Source organism: Pipistrellus hanaki, assembly GCF_964339955.1.
Source record: "Pipistrellus hanaki genome assembly, chromosome: 2".
Lineage (NCBI taxonomy): Eukaryota > Metazoa > Chordata > Mammalia > Chiroptera > Vespertilionidae > Pipistrellus > Pipistrellus hanaki.
Window position 1 is genome coordinate 61569522 of NC_140504.1, and position 24106 is coordinate 61593627.

A 24106-nucleotide genomic window follows, 5' to 3' on the forward strand; every position below is an offset into this window, starting at 1 on the left:
TAACCCCTTTATGTACTATTACAGTTGGCCTTTGTATTAGCTTCCTGTTGCTCCTGTAACAAATTACTACAAACTAGTCACTTGAAATAATAATACAATCATATTACATTTCTGAAGGTCGGAAGTCCAAAATTAATCTCCCTGGACTAAAATCAGCCGAGCTGGTTCCTTCTGGTGGCTCTAGTGGAGCATTCACTTCCTTGCTTTGTCCATCTTCTAGAGACCACCTGCATGTCTTGGTTCATGTCCTCACACCCCATTTTCAAGCATAGCACCTTCTAGTGTCCCTCCATTCTCTCTCTCATGCTATGGTGGCTAAGCCTACCTCCCTCTCAAAAGGACCCCAGTGATAACATTGAGCCACCAAAATAATGGGATAATCTCCCATCTTCGAATCTTAAATTTAATATCTACAAAACCTGCTTTGCAATGTAAAGTAAGATATCATAGTTTCTGCTCTCTCCCTCTCTCTTCCCCTACATTTAAAAATCAATTTAAAAATTTTTATTTCAATAACTGATTCTGGAGATTAGGATGTGGACATTATTTGGGGAAGGACATTGTGCAGCTACCAGACATTCACAAAATTTAGCTATTGTATTAATTTGTATCTTTGTATGTCTCGTTCTCCAATAGCATAAGAGTTTACTGAAGGCAGTACTATCAATATAGCTTATGAACTTTATGTCTCAATGCATTGCTCAGAGCTTGGGATGTGGTGGGACCTCAGTAAATTTTAGCAGCTTTATGGAGGTATGATTGATATACAAAGAACCATACATACATATTTAATGTGTACAATTTCACAAGTTTGTCAATAGTCACTGATTAAATAAGAGGCTTGATGATGTCTGAATAAAGTAAATTAATTGACCATTATGCATGGTCTTATTTCTAACCTCCCTATTTGTATCTGTGTGTTTGTTTTTATGCCAATACCATACTGTTTTGGTTACTACAGCTTTGTAATATAGTATGAAGTCAGGGAGCATTATGCCTCCAGCTTTGTTTTTCTTTCTCAAGATTGCTTTGGCTATTCAGGGTCTTTGTTATTCTGTACAAATTTTAGACTTGTTTATTCTATTTCAGTGAAAAATGCCACTGGAATATCTACCATTTTGCTTCTTATTTCCCAGACTAAACTGTTTGATCTTTTAGTTTATTCTTTTTATGACAAGATGCAATCACCTTGATAATTTTGACCTTTTCTCAGGATTTTTAAAAAACTATCATAACATTATTGTATCTGTTATTTATCTGTCTTAGTATATCCATTCATCCATGTGTGAGCATTAAAGTGATTACTTGGTTCCTCAGGATATATGGACTTCTATGGATCCATTATGACTTTTATGGATATAGATATGGTGTATACTTGAATATTAAATAGGTAAACTCTTTTTTCTTGCATTGCTAATTCTCTTCTTGATAAAGTACAGCATTTTGGACTTCTCTAACCAAACCTGCCTGCTTGAGAATAGTCCATAATGGTTCTTGGATTATAAATGGAGTTATACATATATAGTTTAAAGGAGAAATACAAGTTAGAGAGTCCACACACTAATTATGACATTTTGAAATCATTTGCAACGTTTCTGTCAACTCATAGGGTTTTCTTTGTCATTACATTCAGTTCTTATTTGCTTGGAATTTAACTAGATAAAAACCACAGAAGTGATCATACTGTGCCTATTTACATATTCGTTCTATACTGTTTATAACGATAGACTGATCCCAGCATCAATCTTTAGGAGCCTTTCACCATTTATACTTCTCCACTCAGCTGAGGCAGAGTTCAGACATGAAGGTTAGAACTTAACTTTTGACTTTAGGCTTAAAGGCCAAACCTCTCTGGATTACATGTCTATTCCCATTTCCACCTTTCTCCTATAAAGGTCATACAGGAAGAGAAAGAAATAAAATCTAACTTATTTTATAATAATTATTTTATGATGAAACTAATATCCATCTGGAGGGATGGACTGGGATTTGGTCATGCTAGTAAAAGCAAGGATTAATTTAACTCTACTTTCTAAATTGGGTTTAGAAAACTATGGAGTTTAGGCTGCCAAGTTCCTTTATGTGGTCACTGTGGTATAGTGAACGCTGATGTACTTGAAAGTCGCGGACTCCTGTGTCTCAATTCTTGGATTTTAAGTGCTGTTGGCTTCTATAGTGTTTTGGTCATGTACAGTGAGTAGCACAGAGGGGCAGCGGTCATTCCAGGGTTATGCAGCAGTGAATGCTGGCATATCTAAAGAAGAGAACTCCTGCCCTGGATGGTATGGCTCAGTTGGTTGGAATGTCATCCCATACACCAAGAGGTAGCAGGTTCGATTCCTGGTCAGGGCATATTATGAGGTGTGGGTTCAATCGAAGGTTGTGGCACATGTGGGAACCAACCCATCATGTTTCTCTCTGACATAAAAGTTTCTCTCTCCTTCCCTTCCTCTCTCTAAAATCAAATTTTAAAAAATGTAAAAACAACCCCCCCAACAAACAAACAACAACAGAAGAAGAAGAAGAAGAAGAAGAAGAAGAAGAAGAAGAAGAAGAATAAGAAGAAGAGGAGGAGGAGAAAGAGGAGGAGGAGGAGGAAAGGGAGGAGGAGGAATGGGTGGAGGGGGACGAGGAGGAGGAGGACAAGGAGGAGGAGGAGGAGTGGAGGGGGAGGAGGAAGGGAATTCCTCTAAAAAGTACTAGGGAGGAGAAACCAAGATGGCGACATAGGGTAGACACCCGAATGCAGCCTACCACAACATATTTGAATTTAGAACTAGAAAACAGGGGAGGCATTGCCCGGAAGCACCGGACAGCTAGCTGAGAGGAGGCTCTGCCATTTGGGAAGGAGAGAGGAGGCACACTGAACCTCAGGATCTGTGAAGGTACAGAGAACTGTGTGCACGCGAAAAGGCACTGGCTTACTCCTGGTGTGCGGAGAGGAAGGGCCTGACCGAGATTGCTGCTGGTGGGGTGAGCAGAGAGGGTGGGCCGGGCTGAGTTTACTACTGGCTTACTCCTGGCGTTCTGAGAGGGCGGACAGCTAATCCTCGGCTGGCTTTCTTGTTCTAGAGGAAAACAGAATCACCCTATTGCTCTGATAGATGTCCCCAGACAGGGAGAGGCCAGACTGTCAGGCAGTGGGCAGAGATCTCTCTGAGGTGTGTGAAGCCAGAGGCCATTACTGCAAGACTTGGGGAGGAGCCACTTGGGGAGGAGCCTTGTCTGCACCAACCGGAGATTCCTCCCCATCCAAGCTGAGCACAGAAGCTCTCCCAGAGGCTGGCTTTCTCTAAAGAGGGACTGGCCGGAATCCAAAGCTTGTCTGCACCTTTACCAAAGAGGTGCGTGTGCCTGCAACCAATCTTCCGAAACTCACCATGAACAGGACTTTTCTAAGGCAAGACTGACAGGGAACCAAAGATTGTCTGCGCCACCCCAAGACCTTCCACCCTCCCCCATCCAAGCGGAGTACAGAAGCCCTCCCAACTGAGACACTGCTGATCCTCACAGCCAATTGGCTTGGAGATCAACGCTTCCCAGTGATACCAACAATAAGCAAGGCTTAACAATAAGACTGCACACAGCCCACATAGGGCTACACCAAGACTGTCCACTGCAGGTGACTGGGAAGGCTGTGCTACTGGGCTCTACCAGAACACCTAGCACACAAAACTATTCCATCAAATCAGGGAGACAACGAAAATGCAGACAAGAGGAAGGACACAAAGGAAGGAAAATGGAGGAAAAGTAAAGATTGGACATTGAGTTCAAAACTACAGTTATAAGGTTATTCAACAATATCCTAAAAAAGGCCGAAAAAATAAACGAGACCTATGAGGATATGAAAAGGGGGCAACTAGAAATAATAAGGGATCAACTAGAAATGAAGAAAACATTGTCTGAAATAAAAAATATTACACAGAGTCCGAAAAACAGACTGGAAGATCTCAAGAATCAAGACAAAGATTTAGAACACAAAAAGCAAGAGGACACTCCTCCGCAGAAGCAAGAAGATAAGAGAATCCAGAAAGTTGAAGAGAGTGTAAGAAACCTCTGGGACAATTTCAAGCGAACCAACATCAGAATTATGGGGATCCCAGAAGATGAGAGAGAGCAAGATACCGAAAGAATACTGGAAGAAATAGTTATAGAAAACTTCCCCCACCTGGGGAAAGAAATAGACTTACAAGTCCAGGAAGCCCACAGAACCCCAAACAAAAGGAATCCAAGGAGGACCACACCAAGACACATCATAATTAAAATTCCAAGAGCAAAAGACAAAGAGAGAATATTAAAAGCAGCAAGAGAAAAAGTTAGTTACCTATAAAGGAGCACCCATACAATTGTAAGCTGATTTCTCAACAGAAACCATGCAGGCCAGACAGGAATGGCAAGAAATATTCAAGGTGATGAATAGCAAGAACCTACAGCCAAAAATACTCTACCCAGCAAAGCTATCACTCAGAATTGAAGGCCAGATAAAGAGCTTCACAAATAAAAAAAAGTTAAAAGAGTTCATCACCGCCAAACCAGAATTATATGACTTGCTGAAGAAGGTTATTTAGGAAGAGGAAGAAGATAAAGATAAAAAATATGAACAATTAATACGTAACTATCAACAAGTGAATCTAAAAACCAAGGGAATTAAAAAATCTGATGAACAATATTAAATGTTGAATATAATAGAATCAGAGGTATGGAAGGGGAGTGGACTGACGATTCTCAGGGAAAAGGGGAGTGGGGGTGCGGGAAGAGACTGAACATAAATTGTGCACCTATGGATGAGGACAATGGGGGTGGGGAAAGGGCAGAGGGTGGGGTGGGAACCTGGTGGAGCGGTGCAATTAGCGGGGGATGGGGCGGGGGAAGGAACACATTTGTAATAATCTGAACAATAAAGATTTATTAAAAAAAAAAAAAAAAAAGTACTATGGAATCTGATATTCTGGGTTGTTGGCCTGACCCTGCCATTTGCTGACTGACCTTTGACAAGGATGGAAACTAACATTTATTATATTTTGTGTATTAAGTCACAATACATTTTGATACTTTCAACCACATTATTACTAGAGAAAAAAGACTAAAAATGAAATAAATTGCTTTAAAATCTATATCACAGAAATAGAAGAATCATGCAAACCTATGGCCTCACTCTAAGTTTTAAGTTCTTTCTATTATAGCCCATACCTCTCTGAACTCATGTCACTTCTCTGACTTGTAACTGTGAAATAGGAATGTTTAGTGTGAGGATCAATAAAGTGTTTTGAATGATCTAGTATTATAACCTCTGGAAGATCATCAGTTTTCAGATAGTGCTAATTTTTCTTAAGTAGAGCCACAATCTTACTTGATTAGTCTGGTGGCATAGAGCTCATGGCAGTGTGGGACTACTGCTTGATCATTCTCTTGTTTTAAACACTATAATCCTATTAATTAATTAAAAAAACCAAAAAAAACAAAACACATCAGTTTTCCCCTAACCCCATTATGTTAATTCAAACTCAGCTTCCAATCAACTAATTTTCTTAAATGCTGCTATTAGGCATAATTTGCTCCTCTTATGTTTCTGTTGCCTTTGTTAGCTGAAGTATCACTTCCTTATTATTAAACTAGAGGCCTGATGCACGAAATTGGGGCAAGAGTAGGCCTTCTTTCTCCCTGACTGCCTGCACCGGCTTCCCTCTGGCGCCCAGGACCCGGGCTTCCCTGGAAACCCTGGCTTCATCCAGAAGGTTGTCTGATCAAATTAGCATATTAAGCTTTTATTACTGTTGATACTTACTATTTTTTTATGATAATACTCAGGGCTCTAAGAAGAATTAAGATTTCATTCCTGCCCCTAAGAGTTTCATTGTATGTATGGAACTTAGACAAATGAACTGGATAAATACTCAAAATTAAGGAAAGGGAGAAGAACATTTTGTCAGAATGAATGAAGAAGGATTTTGACAGGCATGTTCATAATTACAAACAATTTAAATGTGATTTGCATTGGTAAGCAGTAGAATGATTGCTTAAAGGACAGGTCCACATATGACTGTTATTTGGTTTCATTATTTTCTTAAAGCAACTCTCACAGTGTCTTCCACAAAGGAGCGTATGATTGTCTTACTCATAGGGGAGGGGACTGTGTCTCTGCAACAGTACAGGTTACTGGGCCCAAGGTATACACTAAACTACAAACTCATCTTTCAATGCTAAACCACATCTAATATCTCAAAAACTGCCAGCTCAGGAAATAACCACTCCTTCTGCTACCAATACTTAATTCTAACTTATATGAAGCATTTCTTCTTTATATATGGTCCTTTTAAAGGAATATTTTTATTCCTCATAGCCTAAATGAGTTTTCTACCATAAAGATAAGTTGTTTTTCTTTGGAATTAAGAAAGGGATAGTAGTATCTTTATTATAATGGTTGTTTAGATAATTCTAAAAAGACAAAAGTTTTGCTCTAGCTAGTTTGGTGCAGTAGATAGAATGTTGGCCTGAAGACTGAATGGTCCCAAGATCAATTCCAATCAATTCCCGCAATACATGCCCAGATTGCAGGCTCGGTCCCCAATAGGGGGTGTACAGGAGGCATCCAATCAATGATTATCTTTCATCATTGACGTTTCTACCTCTCCCTCCTCTCTGAAAAAAAAAAAAAAAACACACACAAAAACACACACACATATATATATTTAAAAAGTAATAATTTAAAAATAAAGAAAAAGTGAAAACTTCTGTTGTACAGGGTTGAACTAGGCCGAGGAAAAAAGAAAATGAAAATGCCTACAAGGAAGATATAGCAAAACTTGCAGAAGAAATAAATGGAAGGAAAAAATAAAAGCATTGATGGGTTATACCAATAAATCTTGGCTAAGTGCATAGTCTTCCAAACTTTCCTAATTTTAGTCAAGAGGCTGAGAAATTACAAGCAACACTGATTTAATACTAAAAGGTGAGAGTTTATAAAGCTATAAAAACAATTCAACTCTTACCTTACAGGAAACAACTGAGGAAAACTTCCTTACGTTTTAGTGGCAACAAATTTCTGGATCTCAAGCAGTTGTTTTAAAAGATGTCCCATGCGCCGGGACCGGTTTGGCTCAGTGGATAGAGTGTTGGCCTGCAGATTGAAAGGTCCCAGGTTCCATTCCGGTCAAGGGCTTGTATCTTGGTTGCGGGCGCATCCCCAGTAGGGGGTGTGCAAGAGGCAGCTGATAGATGATTCTCTCTCATTGATGCTTCTAACTCTCTATCCCTCTCTCTTCCTCTCTGTGAAATATCAATAAAATATATTTAAAAAAATAAAATAAAAGATGTCCCGTGGAAGATTTGTCAATTTTTGTTAACACCATTTGCAAAAAACAAACAACTAAATGAGTTCATGTATGCAACATATGAAGCATACACTATGTGCTTTAACTACACAGGAGTATACTACTTGAATTTTAAAAACTTGTGAAAAGGACCCTAAAGCCATATTTGGAACTACCATAAACCAAATGTTTCATATCATCACTCTGTATCTGTGATCAAAGGAATATGTTAGTAATATTGGCTGGGGTTGATTCATATAAAATTGGCAACTTATAATCATTCTTGACACACAAAATGGTTTCATCTCACATGTAACCTAAAGGAAAAATTAGAAATCCAGTTTCAGTAGGATGTATCCACTATTCCAAGTTTTATATAATTACATTCCAAGTAAGCCTGGAACTTATTAGGCTTACTAGTAAGTAATAACATTGAATAATTTACTAATTCAAAGACAATTACATACTAAGGTAAGGCCAAGGTATAGCTGATTATTAAATCAATTAAAAAGTAAAACCTTGATCTATCAGATTTTCTTGAGGAATTTCTATACCATTAAATTTCCTGACTCATCATTCATACTTTTCAGTTATAAAATGTAGATCAGCAGAGGGAGTGAGAAGCAAAGTGTGCGGTTTCTAATGACCTGTGAGATCTGCGAAATGGAAGTCTTTCCTTATCAAGGCAAATACTGATATTTATTTATTTTTATTTTAATCATTTATTATTATTATTTTTAATCTTTATTGTTCAGATTATTACAATTGTTCCTCATTTTTTCCTCCATAGCTCCCCTCCACCTGGTTCCCACCCCACCCCATGCCCTTCCACCCTTCTCCCCATTGTCCTCATTCATAGGTGTATGATTTTTGTCCAGTCTCTTCCCGAACCCTCCACACCCCTTGCCCCCCAAGGATTGTCAGTCCACTCCCGTTCTATGCCCCTGATTCTATTATATTCACAGTCCATTCTGTTCTTCAGAGTTTTATTCACTTGATTTTTAGATTGACTTATTGATAAATATGTATTTGTTGTTCATAATTTTTATCTTTGCCTTTTTCTTCTTCTTCCTCTTCTTAAAGGATACCTTTTGGCATTTCATATAATTCTGGTTTGGCGGTGATGAACTCCTTTAGTTTTTTCTTATCTGTGAAGCTGTTTATCTGAACTTCAATTCTAAATAATAGCTTTGCTAGGTAAGGTAATCTTGGTTGTACGTTCCTGCTATTCATCACTTTGAATATTTCTTGCCACTCCCTTCTGGCCTGCATAATTTCTGTTGAGATATCAGCTGACAGTCATATGGGTGCTCCCTTAGAGGTAACTAACTGTTTTTCTCTTGCTGCTTTTAATATTCTCTCTTTGTTGTTAGCCTGTGGCATTTTAATTATGATATGTCTTGATGTGGTCCTCTTTGGATTCCTTTTGTTTGGGGTTCTGTGTGCTTCCTGGACTTGTAAGTCTATTTCTTTCACCAGGTTGGGGAAATTTTCTGTCCTTATTTCTTCAAATAGATTTCAGTATCTTGCTCTCTCTCTCTTCTTCTGGCACCCCCATAATTTGGATGTTGGTATGCTTGAAGTTCTCCCAGAGGCTCCTTACACTATCTTCATATTTTTGGATTCTTTTTTCTTTTTTCTTTTCTGGTTGGGTGTTTTTGCTTCTTTGTATTTAAAATCTTTGACTTGATTCTTGCGATCCTCTAGTCTGCTGTTGGGTCTCTGTATATTTTTTATTTCAGTCAGTGTATGCTTGATCTCTAGTTGGTCCTTTTTCATATCCTCAAGAGTCTCACTAAATTTAATGGCCTTTTCTAGAAAATTCTTGAAAAACCTTATAACCGTGGTTTTGAACTCTATATCCAGTGGTTTCCTTTCCTCCATTTCTTTCATTTGTGACCTGTTTCTCTGTCTCCACAATTTGGCTGCTTCCCTGAATTGATCGAGTGTCTTTATGTGGTAGGTGTCCTATTGGGTCCAGTGGCTCGACCGCCCAGTTACCTGAGGTGAACCCCTTTGTGGGTTGTGTGCACAGTCTTGCTGTAGTTAAGCCTTAATTGTTGTTGGTATCACTGGGGAGAATTTACCTCTAGGCCAAATAGCTATGAAGATCAGCTGTGTCTACACTGGGAGAACTTCTGTGCTGGAGACACCCTTATGAGGATAGACTTGATTCAGTGGGCTTTGGTGCTCCTGAGTCTGATACCTGAGTGTGTCACTTATGGATCTGAAGAGTTGTAATCTGGATGGTCCTACTATGACCCCTTGGTACACTGGCTCTTAGATCTCCAAGAAGGCCACCCAGCAGGAGCTACAGAGAGATCTGCATATTCCTCTTCTTTTGGGGGGTTTTGGAGGTTCCCAGATGAGGCCCAGCTGTGAAGCAATGCAAGCTGCTATGGGGCCTTGGGCCTTATTTAGAATATTCTGGTTCTCTCTGACTCAGTTGCAGTTTGTGAGGTAAGTTTAGATTTCAAAAGACCAGGCCGTTCACATGCAAAAGCCTCTGCGCACAGCTTGGATAGGGCAGAGTCTCAGGTTGGAGCAAACAGAAATGGCTTCCTGTTAGCCTTGCCCCAGAGGCCCTGGGTCTCAGTGTCCGATGGTAATCTCTGCAACCATCTCTGAGAGAAAGCCTCCCTTGTTTTTCACCCACTGCCAGACAGTCCAGTTTCTCCCCATATGAGTCTGGGTCCCCAGAGTATCGTCTGGAAATGGAGTTCAGAGCAATTGGGAGTTTGTGTCTCCCTCCTGCTTGAAAAAGACAGCTGTGTACTCAGTTGCCAGCCCTCTCCATGTGTGTGCACCTCCATACATCTGCACTTTACTTCTCCTCTGATTCTCAGTGTGCTTTTCTCTTCCCTTCTAGTTGTAAAATTTCCACTCAGCCAGCCTTCCTGTGGTTCTGGATGATGTTTGTTGATGTCCATCTTTTAGTTGTAGTTTTAAAGTGGTTGTGCAAGTCATCAAGTTCAGGTGTTTACCTATGCTGCCATCTTGTTGTTGTTTTTTTTTCCTTCCAAATGCTGATATTTAAAAAAAAAAAAAAAGCTCATAATCCCTCTAGTACAAACTCTTTTTCAGAAAGGGTTTAATGGTGGGGCTTTGGTGCTAAAACTAAAGAAAATATGTGATTTCATAAACTGATACATATGATACCAAATCAGGAATATTCTCACTTGAAAAAACCCAGTTTGGCATTACTTAGCTGGAAATAGCCCTTGCTTGGCAATACAGCATTTTCAGGGCTCCCCAGGATTCGCCCTTCTATTCATCACTTATCATTTTTTATTTAAAAAGTTACTTCCTTCTTTGTCTTCATCCCGCCCTCCCCACCTCGCCAGTATTCTCCTCTCCAACCTTCCACCCTCTTTCTTATCCTTTGGGAGGGAAGGGGCCAGTTACCCTTGTGTTTTCTGGGCAGAGTGGAAGAGAAGCAAAGAGGGGCTTCTCCTTAGTGGCACTGACTGTACCCACAAACATTGGAAGAGCTAAGATGTTTTTTCTCATTGCCCCCTCACTCCACATTAACACAATCAAAAGTTCCTCAAAGGAAGTTCTCTCATAAATATGTTCTCAGTAAGGAAAACATTAATGACAAACTTTAAAAAAATAATCCTCACCCAGGATATTGATTTTAGAGAGGATGGGGGAGAGAGAGAGAGAGAGAGAGAGAGAGAGAGAGAGAGAGAGAGAGAGAGAGAGAAACATCAAATGGTTGGCTTCTTTATACACTGACTGGAGTTCGAACCCACAACCTAGTATGTGCCCTGACCAGGAATGAAACCTAAAATCCTTTTGGTGTATGGAACAACACTCCAACCAGCTGAGCCACCTGGCCAGGGCAATGATAAACTTTTTAATGACTCATTCCTCTCAGCAGAAATTCACCAAAGAATAAAGTCTTTAGAAAGGGGACTAAATCTCTAATTGTGAAATTCCAAGCTCTTACATAGGGGACAATGCTTTCTTAGGGGAAGGAGGGTCTTAAAATAGGGGATTAGGTAGCTGAATTCAAATTATATCCACAACATGAGAACAGGCTTTGGAAATAGTTAAATCAAGACTCTGACAATTAGTTAAGTGTCCTTAACTAATTTTTAGACATGTTCAATTGCTATAGGATCTGGATTAATATGTTTAGACATATTTGATATTCATAATTTGATGTTCAGAACATAGAGAATTATATGTAATAGGCTTCAGTTAAGAAGGCAGATGGGATACCCACACACACACACACACACACACACAAAGTCATGAACCACATAATGATGTTTCAGTCAAGGACAGACTATATATACCATGGTGGTATCATGTGATTATAATGGAGTTCAGTGACAACATAGCCATAGTAATATAGTGCAACACATTACTCACGTGTTTGTGGCAATGCTGTTGTAAAAAATACTACTGCACAGCCAGTTATATGAAAGTATAGCATATACAATTACAGTACAATAGTAGTCCATACCAAATAGGTTTGTGTAAGTGCAAGCTGTGATGTTTATGCTACAAGGAAATGGCCTAATGACACATTTCTCAGAATGCATGTCTGTCATTGCAGCACATGATTGTGTATGTAATTTTCATTTACTATATGTTTATGTATACACAAACACACACACATATATAATATACCACATATATATATACATACACACACAATATAGTTCAATGGTAAGATTTGATCCTCAGCTACAAAGAAAACACATTACAGAGGACTTGTACTGAGCGTCCCAGTGGGTGAGGCTGAATTTTCAGTTTGCTGACAGGATAGACTTCAGCTGTATACCTAGGCATTTGCCTCCCTAGCCTGCTCTAGAAGCACATATGCTATACATTCTCAATAAGGAATGGAGTTGGAGCTCTCCAATCACTAAGATGTCATGTTTAGGTGCTCTGGACATTGATCTCCTCAACACTCACATCCACCTAGACTGGGAATGGACATTTCCTAGCTCCTTCTGTAAAGCAGATTCTTCGGCAGTATGATGTGGCCCTGACGCTTTAGGAAGACCACAGCAGGGCCTACAAGTCCTGCATAACTTGTAAGGTTCTCATAATGTAGCGTTGCTTTGGGTGAAGTAGCTTTATCTTGCGGGATGAGGTTGAGGTTAGTGTAGGTAAAGTACACTGTGCCCCTGGGTTTGCATTAAAGTAACATATTCCACATCGAACAAGGGCAGCATAAGAAGTCAGCTGCTTACAGAATCCAAACTGAGGAACCAGAATAAAGATTCCTATCTCCAGAACTCACCTGACCACACTAGGTGCCTCTAAAATACCCCTAGTATTTCAGCTTATGGTCTGTGTGAGCACGTGTGTGCTAGAGAGCGAGAGAGAATTTGAGTTGTGTGGAACCAGCAGTGTGCTAGTCACTGTGAGAGGAAAAAGGCCCTGGTTTGTGTGTTTGCTGATTTCTGTGGTGTAAGTACTTCCACCATGGCTGATTTGATGCTGCCAGTGACTTAGCAACCTGCTGAGACAGTTTTAGAATATTTAAAAGTGACTGTCATCACCAGTGTAAGCTGACTCAAGCATTCAGCTGCCTGGAACCTCCTTTTGCCTACCTTTGTTTCTTTCTCACTTATTATTTGTCTCTTCTCAGAACTCCTCAGCCAGAAAGAGTAGGCTTTCTTTTCATCCCGATGTATCACATGCTTATTCTATTATTGAGTGGTAGGCCTCTTGGCTAGAGGCATTATATAACTTATTATCCAAAACAGAACTATTTTGAGAGTAAAAAGGAGCACTCCCAATTATTCATCAGGACAACAAAAATAAATCAGGACTGTCCAAAGAACTGAAATGTATGATTACCAGATGTGTGGCCTATTCATCATCAGAAATTGTATCTTCTATAAAATATGGGAGATACGCTATGACCTGAGTTTTCCATGCTTTCTTCTCAAAGAAATTTAGGAATCTTTTCCATCCATGCCTGTTTCTTAACCCTGTTTTCTTGTTAAATAGGCCTCCAATATGGAGGACTACAAAGAAACATCTAGTTATTTAATGTTTTCATACTTTATCCTATCTAATAAAGAGGGAATATGCTAGTTTACTGTCACACCCTCACAATGATGGTGGTGCCCACAGCAAATAAGGAGGGAATACGCTAATTGACTGCCATGCCCTCAAAGATGGAGTCACCATCAGCCACAAGATTGTGGCACCCAGTCCCCTCATCTCCCCAGCCACCCAGGGCTGGCCCGAGGCACAGGCAAACCTCAGATGGCAGCTGCCCAGCCACTCAGGTCCGTTAGGTAACTAGGGCTGGCTAAGGCTTGTGCTTTGGCAGTGGCAGCAGCAGAGGTATGATGGGGGTATTGCCTTCCCTTGATCGTTAGTTAGCCTTCCACCCCTGACAGCTCCTGAACTGTGAGAAGGGACAGGCGGGGCTGAAGGACCGCCCCCTTCAGTGCATGAATTTTCATGCACCAGGCCTCTAGTCTATTATAAATATCCCAACAGGTCATTGAAAGGAGAGGCCTGCCTTTGAAGTCAGACTAGGATACACATTCAGGTCTGGAGTGTCAGTTTTGGAGTCAGTGGATTGAGGGACAGGCGGTATTGGACTTTAATGGAGTTACCAGATCTTCCTGGTTCACCTGAAACTATACTGACTTTAAACCTAAAATTCTGCATCCCAGGAACTCTCATGGTTCTGGTAAAACTGAGATGGTTAGTCAGCGTACAACCCAGCTGAACTGTGAAGAAGATCACACCTCACGTAACAGTGCATTTCATCTGGATGGAGCAGCTGTCCTCAGGGTATGTGTTAGAGGACAAATACCTAGTGATGTTTTCTGTTTTGCTTTGCTCTATGTCTCCACTCTTCTACATTATTCCCAACTATGCAGACTCACCATCTGTTCAGTAGACACATCTGGATGATGTGTTGGTCTTTTAAGTTGTTTCAGTAAATGGAATTAATTACGGGGCACAACATAAGAATTGTGAGGATTGATCTGATATAACCCTTCGTCCCCCACATGAGCCCCCAACAAGATTCTTTAAAGAAAACCTCTGTAAATCTCTCACCAAGGAAAGCCCACGTTGCCAAAGGTGGACTTTGATTTTATGTGACTTCACTTGGAATGTTCACTGCGATCAAAGGCAGAAGATCAAGCAAGCTGTGTACTCCATCCACCTCCCAGGGAACAGCACGAAACTGTTCTCTCACAAAGGCTTTATTGACACTGGCTTAGTAAGGACCTCATTCCTTAAAACCTAGTGTGAGTTTAATGCTGATGACAGGGGTGGATGGCAAGTTCAGAACCACACCTTCTACTCCCTGAGGCGGTTCAGCTGGTGTCATGGCAGCATAGGTTTCTCTCTGCAGCCTGAGTGGTGCAACCCTGAAAGGCAGGAAACAGCTCTAGGGGACCTGCTTGGTCTCAGGGCCTCATTCCAACTCTGAAACGTCTGCTACAGCTGTCCCATTATACCAGGCAGAACAAATGACTCTTGCAGAGGCAGGCTTGAGATGACATCAACTTTTTCCATCTGGAAAAAAATTGAAATCACCATCTTTTGGATAGTTTTGTAGGGAATAAAGTAGTTCTGACTTGGAACAATAGATGCCTTTTTCCACTTGCACCAGATGGTACATACAGAGCACCTTCAACCACACACCTCTTTTCTAAGTTGGCAGGCCCTTCAAATTCTTCTTGAAACCATACATACTCAATGTGCTGGCTGGGAGGGAGGGATTAATGAGCTTCAGTTCTTCCTTCAATTCCACCCTACCTCTCCCTACTCATGAGTGAGTCATATTGGACACAGCAGTAGGCAGAACAAGGATTGGGAGCCATCACAATACCTGGCACATAGTAGGGATAATGAATAAGACCTGGTTTTCTGGCCCTGGCTGGGTTGTTAACTAGCTGTGCAACCTCGGTGTCATTTTACCTCTTTGGCTCTATATATACTAGAAGCCCGGTGCATGATATTCATGCACTGTGGCAGGGGGAGGGGGAGTGTGTCCCTCAGCCCAACTTGCACCCTTTCCAATCTGGGACCTCTAGAGATATATCCGACTGCCAAGTAGGATTGGACCTAAACAAGCAGTCTGACATCCCTCTCACAATCCAGGACTGCTGGCTCCCAATTGCTTGCCTGCCTGCCTTCCTGATTGCCTCTAACTGCTTCTGCCTGCCAGCCTGATCACCCCCTAACCACTCCCCTGCCAGCCTGATTGATGTCTAACTGCTCCCCTACCAGCCTGTTTGCCCCCAAGTTCCCTCCTCTGCAAGCCTGGTCACCCTAACTGCCCTGCCCTGCAGGCTTGATTGGCTCCAACTGCCCACCCTTGCTGGCCATCTTGTGGTTACCATCTTGTGTTTACATAGGACCATTAAGGAACACCATATCCAAATGATGGTGACAGGAATGTTGCTGAATTTCCCCAACTGTAAATGACCCTGGATGCGAAAAAGTAAAAAAAAAAACAAAACAAACAGCGAGACAATTTACATATATGTAGAACCATATCTTTTCATCATGCACCACTGCTCCTCCCTTACGAAGGTTAAATCAAAGATGTATACATATCCGTTACATCTCCTTCGTTCCGTGCCTGCCCGTGTCCCGGTCACACATGCTGTGGGCTACACTGCTGCAAGAGAGCACGTTTGAATTTGTTTCTCGCTTAGGATATGATCTGGGTCTTCTCTTAAATTTTCCGGATGTCCGCGCCATACCACAGACTCTGACTTGTTCATCTTGTCACTGTGATGTCTGCCGGAGTGGTCTCACTGCGCATATATGACTGGGCCCCGGTGTTATCCGGATACGAGGGTTTCTTTTTGTACCACAGAACCAGGATGATGAAGAGAAGGAGGAGGACGAGACCCAGAATCACAGCGGCCGCTATACCCACCACCTGCCAAACCGGTGTCCCGAGGGGCAGAGGCCGGGGCTGAGCAGTTCCGAGCGGTGGAGGCGAGGGCAGAGGAGTCCCGGGCTGCGGAGACTGGAGCAGTGGAGTCCCAGGAGGTGGAGGCCGGGGCAGAGCAGTCCCGGGCGGTGGAGATTGGGGCAGTGGAGTCCCAGGAGACTGAGGCCCGGGCAGCGGAGTCCTGGGCGGGGGAGGCCTGGGCAGTGGAGTCCTGGGCGGGGGAGGCGGGGGCAGCGGAGTCCTGGGCGGGGGAGGGCGGGGCAGTGGAGTCCTGGGCGGGGGAGGGCGGGGCAGTGGAGTCCTGGGCGGGAGAGGCCTGGGTGGCGGAGGCCTCGGTGTCCAAGGCCACGGAGTCGGGGGCTTCGTGGGCACCCCTTTCTCTACAACATAGAGGAGAATGTATCCGGGTTCGGAGACGATGTCGGGAGGGTTTTTGACATCACAAATGTAGGTGCCCTTATGGTCATACTGCATATTTTGTATTTTGATGGATGCGTCTTTGTTGCGGAGGTCTCCAGCCCAGGTGACCCTGTTCTTGAACAGCGGGAAATCCCCGAGGAACACTTGCCCGTCCACGAAGTAGAAAAAGGACACGGTGGTGTTGGACTCCCCTGGCCGGAAGCTCCAGGAGACTGTGGTCGCCGGGCCTGTGGTGATGTTAGACTTGAACTTGCAGGACAGCACCCCTTGTGTCCCATAGACCACATATATTTCTTTTGGGGTGATTACCTCCAAGGCTGATACTCCAGCAGTCAACAGCCCCAGTGCTGCAGCCAGCACCGCCAGCACAAACCACAGACAGCGCCAGCGGGCCCGGTTGGCAGTGTCCTTCCAGGACCCGGCCCCGGCCCGGGCCCCGACCCAGGCCCCGGCTGGCGGCACCCACATCCTTGCCGGCTCAGCCCCGCGGCCACGCTCCAGGTGGTTAGGCTGCCGTTGGCTCCACGCAGGGGAGCCGCCTGGCCACCTCTATGCCCGCCCAGTGGCCCCTCCTAGCCGTGCAGTCATAAGTACTTTACCTCCTATAATCCTAACACAGGTCCTGTGAGATAGGTGTCATCATTAGTTTCCATATTTCAGGTGAGGAAATCGAGGTGAATAGAGATCAAGAAACTTGCTTAGAGTACGTGGCAAATATGGGGCAAGAGCTGGGATTTGAGCGCAGGCAGTTTGGTTTCATAATCTGTTCTTTACCATTTGCACCAGTCTCCAAAATGGTTTTTTCAACCCTGTTTTAAGAACTGTGGCTCTCTGTGACCCTGAAACTTCTGTAGTCCGTCCACCTATTCCTAGGATTTGAAGTTGGTCAGAATCCCTCTCATTCATGACTCACTGCCACATTTTTTAGCAATTAGCACTAATATGCTTAGTTTGCTTTCAGATGACTTCTTTAACCAGTCACCACCACAAAGCACTGGCAGGTTTATACTTTTATATTTTCTACTGGTTTTTATATTCTTGAGGATAAGAAATTTGGAAGAAGGTACGCTTTGATTGAAGGATGGAAGCAGACATAATATGTGACATAATTTCATAAGTAGTAAAGTTGGTAAAATTCAAACGACTTAATACAGAAAGGTGGATTGAAGAGACAAAGGTGCAACATCAAAAGATGGTTAAATTGAAACTGAAAACGGTACTTAATTAGGTATTTTAACATGTTGAGCAATCACCCCTGACTTCATGTGTCTTTAGTAACATTTATAACCCATCATTGAGGAAGGTGACTTGGGGTATAGAAGGAAGTGAAGAACAAGTTGTGGGAGTCCAGGCGAGGAAAGAGGCCTTTCAGTGATTCTTTTCTCCCACCAGATAGGCTTTGACCAATATTTAATTATGTGGAGTTTTATTCTTATGTGTAGGTGAAAGAGATGTGTTAGAATATCTATATTGTTCTCTGTGTGCAATTGAATTCAGCTGTAGATGTAATCTACTGTAGCACAGAAGGGGACAAATTTTGTGTTAGGAGCAGTGAATAAAAAATTAAGTTTTTTAGGAAAAGGGAAAGTACAATAAACTAAAAAGGGGTTTTATTTAAAAAAAAAACAAAAAAAAAACAAAAAAAAACAAAAAACCACCGATTTTCAGCCTGCCCAGCATGGCTCAGTTGGTTGAGCATCACCCTATGAACTAGGAGCTTTGATTCCCGATCAGGGCACATGCCCATTTGCAGCTCAATTCCCAGTGACGGGCATGCAGGAGGCAGCCAATCAATGATTCTCTCATCATTGATATTTCTCTCTCCCTCTCCCTTCCTGTCTGAAATGAATAAAAATATATTTTAAAAGTGGGATTTTCAAATTTTGATAGTCTGAGTCAACTTTTCTCTATTGTTACATATTTACAGTTCAGTAACAAATCACCTTTCTATATTTCAGAAGACCAGGTTTGAATTTAAATGTCCTCAGTCCCAACTAAAGGCAACGAAACATTCTCCTCAGAAGGTGACAGAATTTCCAAGTGCCACAGCTTTTGTGCAAAAATTCCAAAAGGCTGAGACTTTCATACAACTTTCTGAGAAATCCAAATGGCGATTCTGTGGTGCAGGAGCAAGAAGCTCAAGGCTCAGGCTTCCTTTCTGGGCAATAAACTTCTTAAAAGTAACTGCCTTAAACATGTGGAAGCTCAAGGTTACAGGTAGGTATATTAAAAAATTATGTTCCTTTTTTGATGTTATTTAGGAAATAGTATATACAAGTCAGCTTTCTTTAAAATGGGTAAGGGGAGTTGGTCCGAAGGTTGTGGGTTATTGTTAAGCTGATTAAAATGGGTAAGGAGGGCTAAAAGTAGAATCTACTCCAGCTGCAATTTTATTTGCTGCTTCTGTTGGGCACAGTTGTATCACTGTGAGCAGTAAACTTGGTTAACACATTAAGCACCCAGCCTGGTTTGTGTTTTGTCACCGGTGACTGGGCGCTTAACTTGTTAATTGGATTTATTTATTTATACTCTTCACCATTCTATCCATTCATTCAGAAGCATTAGGAATGTCTGGGGATACAACTGTATGTAAAACAAACTTAATCCTCACAGATGCTAGCTTTAGTAGCAATGATGGCCCGCCTGCCCACAGCTTCAGAGCAGCAGGATGAGTGAGTGAGAGCAGATGAAGAAGGTGCCTGCCTTCTACAAGGGCACACACCATACTCCGAGGTCAGGGTCAGGTAATGTTCCTTCCCAGGAGCTAGACTCTCCAGGTACTGCTTTCTTTGCATAGAACTGCCTAAGGATAGTCATCTTTGATTGTGAGCCAGTAACTACTGCTTGAAATAATACATGAAATTAGACACTTGAGGGCTTTATTTTCATTGGAAAAAAAAAAAAAGAAACACAAAAAAACAATAGATGCTCACAGTAACAATATCAGCCACAAATGATTCTTTTTTTTTTTTTTACCACAAAAACAGAATTATTGTATTTCAGCTTGATTAAGTGTTAGAGATATACTTTAAATATAAAAAAGAAAAACAAGATTCACCCTTTAAATAAAAAAGTATATATATATATATTTCATTAATACTTTTTATGCTCTTACAATGTAAAACATTTAGAAACTTCTGAGCTCTCAAAATTTTGGCCAGTTAACCTATTTAGCTTTAACATTCTAAATTCCCTTTTGAGAATCAGACTAAAGTTTTATGGTCCATCAGTCCAATATAGATAGAGCGATTCCATTTCTTTTGCTTCTTTTTTGGTGGTTCATCTTTGGAGCTGCTATCTGTGCTGGTGCTACTACTACTGGAAGAGCTGGAATCTGAGTCTGAATCAGAGGATGAGGAAGAGCTTGCGGAGGAGGCTGAAGACGATGAACTGGAGGAGCTTTCATCAGAATCACTGTCCTCAGAGGAGGATGAGGTAGATGTTTCTTCACTCTCTGATGATGAATCACTGGCTGAACTGTCACTGCTATTGCTACTGGAGCTGGTTACACTCTTAGACCTTTTTTTCTTCGTTTTTCTTTCTACATTAGCTTCTCCAATGGCTTGTCTCCGGGCTATGAGTCGATGCATCGGCAATAAAGATTCTTATTCCCCCTTCACAGAGGCAGTCCTTCTGACCAGGTTTTAATGTATCCTTCAAGCAATATTCTGTGCATTCACTATAATTTCTTATCTATAGTTAGACATATATCTATTCAGGACTTTATAATGCTTCCCATTTTGTCTAAAATTTGTGTTTTTTTTAATTTATTGAAAAAATATTCCCATTTTAGTAAAAAATTGGATATAGTAAGGGTTTTGTAACAAGTTTTGTTGAAAGGATATGTGAGAAATTAAGTATTCCTCAGGAATGAATTTCTGGAAGGGTTTTCATATTGGGATCCCTCAAAGCCTGTCCATCTAGAAGGGATCTCAGGGTGGGAACAGCCGGAGATGGAGAGAATTGTCTTGGTCAAGATTGGGTTTGATGTCAGGGGTAAATGAAGCAGAGATGATAATCATTAAAAATTCATGAAAAGGATAACAAACTGGTGTCTATTTGGTTAAACCATGATTTTGTATTTCAGAAATATATAGTGCTGTTTTGCTGTTTAAGATGTAAAATATTTTAAATCTACTTCGTGTGCACAGTAATTGTAGGGTAGGCAGTATTATCCCCATTGAATAGGAGAGGAAATTAAGGGTTTTGTTCAGGGTGTTGGAGATGTACAGGTCAATTCAGATCCTCTGTTTTCATCCTTTCTATTTCCATTTAAAAAATATAATTTTATTGATTTCAGAGAGGAGAAGAAGAGAGACAGAAATATCAATGATGAGAGAGAATTATTGATTGGCTACCTCCTGCACACCCCCTACTGGGGATTGAGCCCACAACTCAGGCATGTTCCCTGGCCAGGAATTGAATTCTGACCTCCTGGTTCATGGGTCGATGCTCAACCACTGAATCACTCTGGCTGGGCTGTATTTCTATTTCCACTGGGAAATATATCTAGCCTTTCACTACTTAAAAATCTCTGCTCATATTAAGACAAAAAAAAAACAAAACAGTTTGGAGACAGAGATCAGTTATTAATAACATTATAATGGGCTTCCACAAAGTTTTATATGTTTATAAAGGAAGAGGGGAGGATGGTTAGGCAGGAAGTACAGATGCATGCTAATCTTTTTGAAATCTGACTATGCAAACAGTGAGGCAGTTAGCAAGGTACCAGTGTACCTGTCGCAGTGCACCCTATTCAGGAGCAAAACACCTAAATCAATCAGCTATTTGAGTTCTGAATTCCCAGACTTGAAGATGATACAGATGAGTCACAAATTGGGAAGCTCAAAGCTGTCATTCTTGTGTGCTAGAAGCCCTGTCTTCTCATTCTTTATATAAACTTCTTCACTTTTATTCTTCTTATTTAGTTCCTGCTACAACTTCCAGGAAGTTGTATACAGAAGTGGAAGAATGCACCCTCACAGACTTTTCCTATTTGAGATACATCCTTTCCCCAGTACCACTTCAATTAATTACATTATGAACAGATTAGCAATTATCAGGAAAAAGCTCTGACACTAAGTATGGAGGTATCTCACCACTAAGCTACCTTGCTAGGCAGTTGTAGGAGCTACTTTACTTTGGGAATATAAGGGGGGACACATTTCCCTACAGCCTGAATGAGGGAAGTCGTGCTTTGAAAACGGATTTGAGTTGAAGCTCCTATTTCCTTATTTTTCATCATGATTCTGGGGTTGTACACAAGAATGGGACTTAGGTAAATTGTGTATTTTCTGTTGGAACTTGGTGTAAAGGAGAAAAAAGTTTTTGAGAATGTTTTCTGCCATTTAACAATCTCAGATTTTCTCTTTCTCTCTGTCTTTTAAAGTTTGCCCAAGAAACTAGAATGCATAAAAACATCGATTTGCAACTGCCTTCTTTGTGGCTCAGATAGCAAAACTTCAAAGCATCATTCGAGATTAAGAAGATCACAGAATAAGTTTTTACTGAGACAGAGAAAACCACAGAGAAAGTTGCAGCCAACGCTTTTAAAGGAAATTCAGCAGCCCCTTCAAGGGACTCAGAGTTCTACAGATATCAGTAAACGGAGACTCTCACACCGAGCAGTTCATAAAACTAATCTCTATGCTAACAGGAAGCAACTCTTGAGTAGCAGAGCTTCAAATCCTGTCATACAAACTAAGGAGAAACAAAATCATGAAAATCTTACAGGAAGCAATGAAAATGAAAGGGATTCATGGACAATGATGCAAATAACTAAACATAATACATCAGGAAGCATGAAGGAGACAGATGACATTGATGATATTTTTGCTTTAATGGGAGTTTAGATACTCCTCTGTGAGACTTTAAGTGATTAGCAAACTTGTCCAGTGTTCTGCTGTTTTAAGTGGAACTTCTGAGATTCGGAAAGATCTATAAGCACCACTTGGACTCGAGAATTACTGCAACGTTGATAGCAATTCATTTCAGTTCAATAAACATTTATAATAGCCTTGTGTTATTTATTCGCAGATGGTAGATTATTCAGTGGTCCAATTTACCAGGTGTTAAAATGAAAAATCTAAATCCTGCCCTTGAAAAGCAGATATCCTGAGTGAATCTGGTAGGGTCCCTAAAAAGTAGTAATTTTATAACTTACCTGGGAATAAAGACCCTGTTACTTAGATTTGCAAAAACCTTCTCCAAGCCTTAAAAAAAAAAAAAAAAAAAAAAAAAAAAAAAAGGGGAGGAGGTGGGGAGTAGCAAGGAAGCACGGAATAGGCCACTTTGGCCTTACTGGCTCCATTATAGGTAAGTCCACTTCTGAACATCAAGGTTTGTAGCTCCTAGGGTAGTGCTGTCTTGTTGATACATTAAAGTTGATCATTAAAGGAACCAGGGTCAGGCGCAGACATTATTTCACTTTATTTGTTCACCTTATCTCATAGAAGAGGATGTTCAAATGCTTTTGGAATTTTCCAAGTTTGTGGGATTTTTTTGTTTTATTTATAGGGTATGTGTGTCTGATTCTGGAAAGGATATACTGGAATGTGACCCAGGGTTATACATGAAATATAACAGGATAAAACAAAATGGAAGTAGGTGAGAAAGGTAAATGAAAAAATAAAATTAGAAGACACAAAATAAACCCAGATACGTGGCTAAACATTCTATATATTAGAGGTAATATGCAAATTAACCCTCTCAAGATGGCTGCCTACAAACAGGCCAGCAGGGGGGTTAGTGAAGGACAACTAAATGACCGAACAAGAAGGCTGTGTGGGGCAATCAGGCTGGTGGGGGAGCAATGAGGGGTGGCCAGGTCGTCAGGGATTGCAGTTGGGGACAACCAGACTGGCAAGGGGGTAGTTAGGGGTAACCAGGCCAACAGAGGCAACCAGTCGGGGATGGAGCGGGGGAGCAGTTAGGGGCAATCAGGCTGGCATGCAGAGGTAGTGAGGGATGACCAGGCAGGTGGGCAGGTGATTGATTAGGAGCCAGCAGTCCAAGATTGTGAAAAGGATGTCTGACTGGATCTCCAGGATTGGGCCTAAAGCAGCAGTTGGACATCCCCTGAGGGGTCCCGGATGGGAGAGGGTGCAGGCTGGGCTGAGGGGATCCCCCCACTTCCCTGTGCATGAATTTCATGTACTCAACTTCTAGTAAATTTATAAATGGAGATGGATGCTGTCATCCGACATTTGCATGTTGCTTGTTAAATTGTTCCAAGAGGGTAAATGTTAATGTGTTTTCAAACAATGGTGTGAAGTTTGAGGTAAGTTTTCAAATGTTCTTACTTACTAGAAAGGTTAATAAGCTTCTTTTGTTAAGTAGGTTGTATCTGTAAGTTTTATGTTATATAGACTTATAAAAAAATGAAACAGTGTTTTCATATATACTGCATTTTTTTTCCTTATCCATCCTATCATTTTCTTCCATTTCCTTTCCCTTCTTTATCTGGCCTTGA

At 41.3% G+C, this 24106-nt stretch overlaps 2 protein-coding genes across 2 annotated transcripts; one reads left to right on the forward strand and one right to left on the reverse strand.

The window, feature by feature from the left end:
• Window positions 1-12415: 12415 nt before the first annotated feature.
• LOC311615125 (nucleolus and neural progenitor protein-like) lies at window positions 12416-22498 on the forward strand (the record flags this gene model as incomplete). The annotated part of the gene is given in 6 exon segments (XM_084870359.1): window positions 12416-12426; window positions 13967-14087; window positions 16135-16303; window positions 18532-18728; window positions 18734-18852; window positions 22025-22498. Coding segments are annotated over 6 exon segments (1080 nt in total). The 3' UTR covers window positions 22488-22498.
• LOC311617708 (uncharacterized protein) lies at window positions 19652-20225 on the reverse strand (the record flags this gene model as incomplete). Its single annotated transcript, XM_084874356.1, has 1 exon — window positions 19652-20225. The coding sequence occupies one exon, from the start codon at window positions 20223-20225 to the stop codon at window positions 19839-19841; it is 387 nt and encodes a 128-aa protein (XP_084730482.1). The 3' UTR covers window positions 19652-19838.
• Window positions 22499-24106: the final 1608 nt, after the last annotated feature.